The sequence below is a fragment of the Sinocyclocheilus grahami genome, unplaced genomic scaffold (assembly GCF_001515645.1).
Source record: "Sinocyclocheilus grahami isolate Dianchi unplaced genomic scaffold, SAMN03320097.WGS_v1.1 scaffold5915.1, whole genome shotgun sequence".
NCBI classification, from domain to species: domain Eukaryota; kingdom Metazoa; phylum Chordata; class Actinopteri; order Cypriniformes; family Cyprinidae; genus Sinocyclocheilus; species Sinocyclocheilus grahami.
The window spans coordinates 1-1,123 of NW_015510479.1; the positions used below are offsets into that span (position 1 = coordinate 1).

At 40.2% G+C, this 1,123-nt stretch overlaps 1 protein-coding gene across 1 annotated transcript; it reads right to left on the bottom strand.

Annotated features, from left to right (window-relative positions):
- Positions 1 to 218: 218 nt before the first annotated feature.
- LOC107577390 (ferritin, heavy subunit-like) lies at positions 219 to 853 on the bottom strand (the record flags this gene model as incomplete). The annotated part of the gene is made up of 2 exons (XM_016263474.1): positions 219 to 642; positions 725 to 853. Coding segments are annotated over 2 exons (288 nt in total), but the record flags the coding sequence as incomplete, so codon positions are not given.
- Between the last annotated feature and the right edge of the window lie 270 nt (positions 854 to 1,123).

Consider the following 1,123-nt stretch of genomic DNA (forward strand, 5'->3'; position numbering starts at 1 on the left):
ATTTTTTAAGAAAAAAAAAAAAAAAAAAAAAAATCACAACTTTTTAAAGCTCCTGCCCTCAGACTGTAACTCAATATTGATTAAAATATGCAAGAAAATCTTTAAGTTCAATATATTTGACAGATATATAAAATAAAGCACCAAAGTCATTCTTTGCACATTTCTATTAATAATCCCCTTTGAAAGCTCATGTCTGGAAACAATGAAGGAGTCATAAGTCAAGTTCAGATCCCAGAGGTTTCTATTTTATTGGTTTCGCATCACAAACTGTGAACGAGCTCAAGATACAGAGTTCAATGACTTACGAGAAGTGCGACTTTAAACAGCGAAGCACGGTAGAGTCAAACAAGCTAAGAGGTTTTTCTGCTTAAATAACTGGACACACAGGTTGACCAGTCAGTCAAACAACATAAAATAGAGTCTGAAGGCCTATGAGGAAATAAACGCTCATACAGCAAAAAAAGGAAAAGATGGACAAAGTATTTAGCTGCTCTCTTTGCCAAGTGTGAGCTTGTCGAACATGTACTCGGCCATGCCGTTCTGGGGGGCGCCCATGCGGCGCAGGTTGGTCACCCAGTCGCCCAGTTCTTTGATGGACTTCACCTGCTCGTCCAAGTAGTGCGTCTCAATTAAATCGCACATCTGTAAGAAACAAGAAGAATGAGTTGGGAATAGGTTTTGTTTGTTAATGAGATTGCATTCGTATCAGTGGCTGCACACTCACATGAGGGTCGTTGTGCTGAGAGGCCAGCTTATGCAGCTCCAGGAGGGAGTGATTGACGCTCTTCTCCAGCTGCAGGGCGCATTCGAGAGCTTCCACACCGCTTCCCCACTCATCCTTCTCTGGTTTCTGTCAAACACAAAAGTTAATAATAACAACCCTTCTTCCAGTCCATCCCATGTTGTCCTCTCACATCAAAAACAACATATTTGTTTAGAACCGTTTTTGCTTGTACATGGTGCTTGATCGGAGCATATTTCTCTCCCGATTCAGACGAGACTATTTTACTGGAGAAATAAATATTGTGGATAGTTATTGTGCACTCATATTTTAGATGGAAACTAAAACACTGCACTGTAGTGGATTATTGTGATGTTTTTATCAGCTGTTTGGACTCTCATT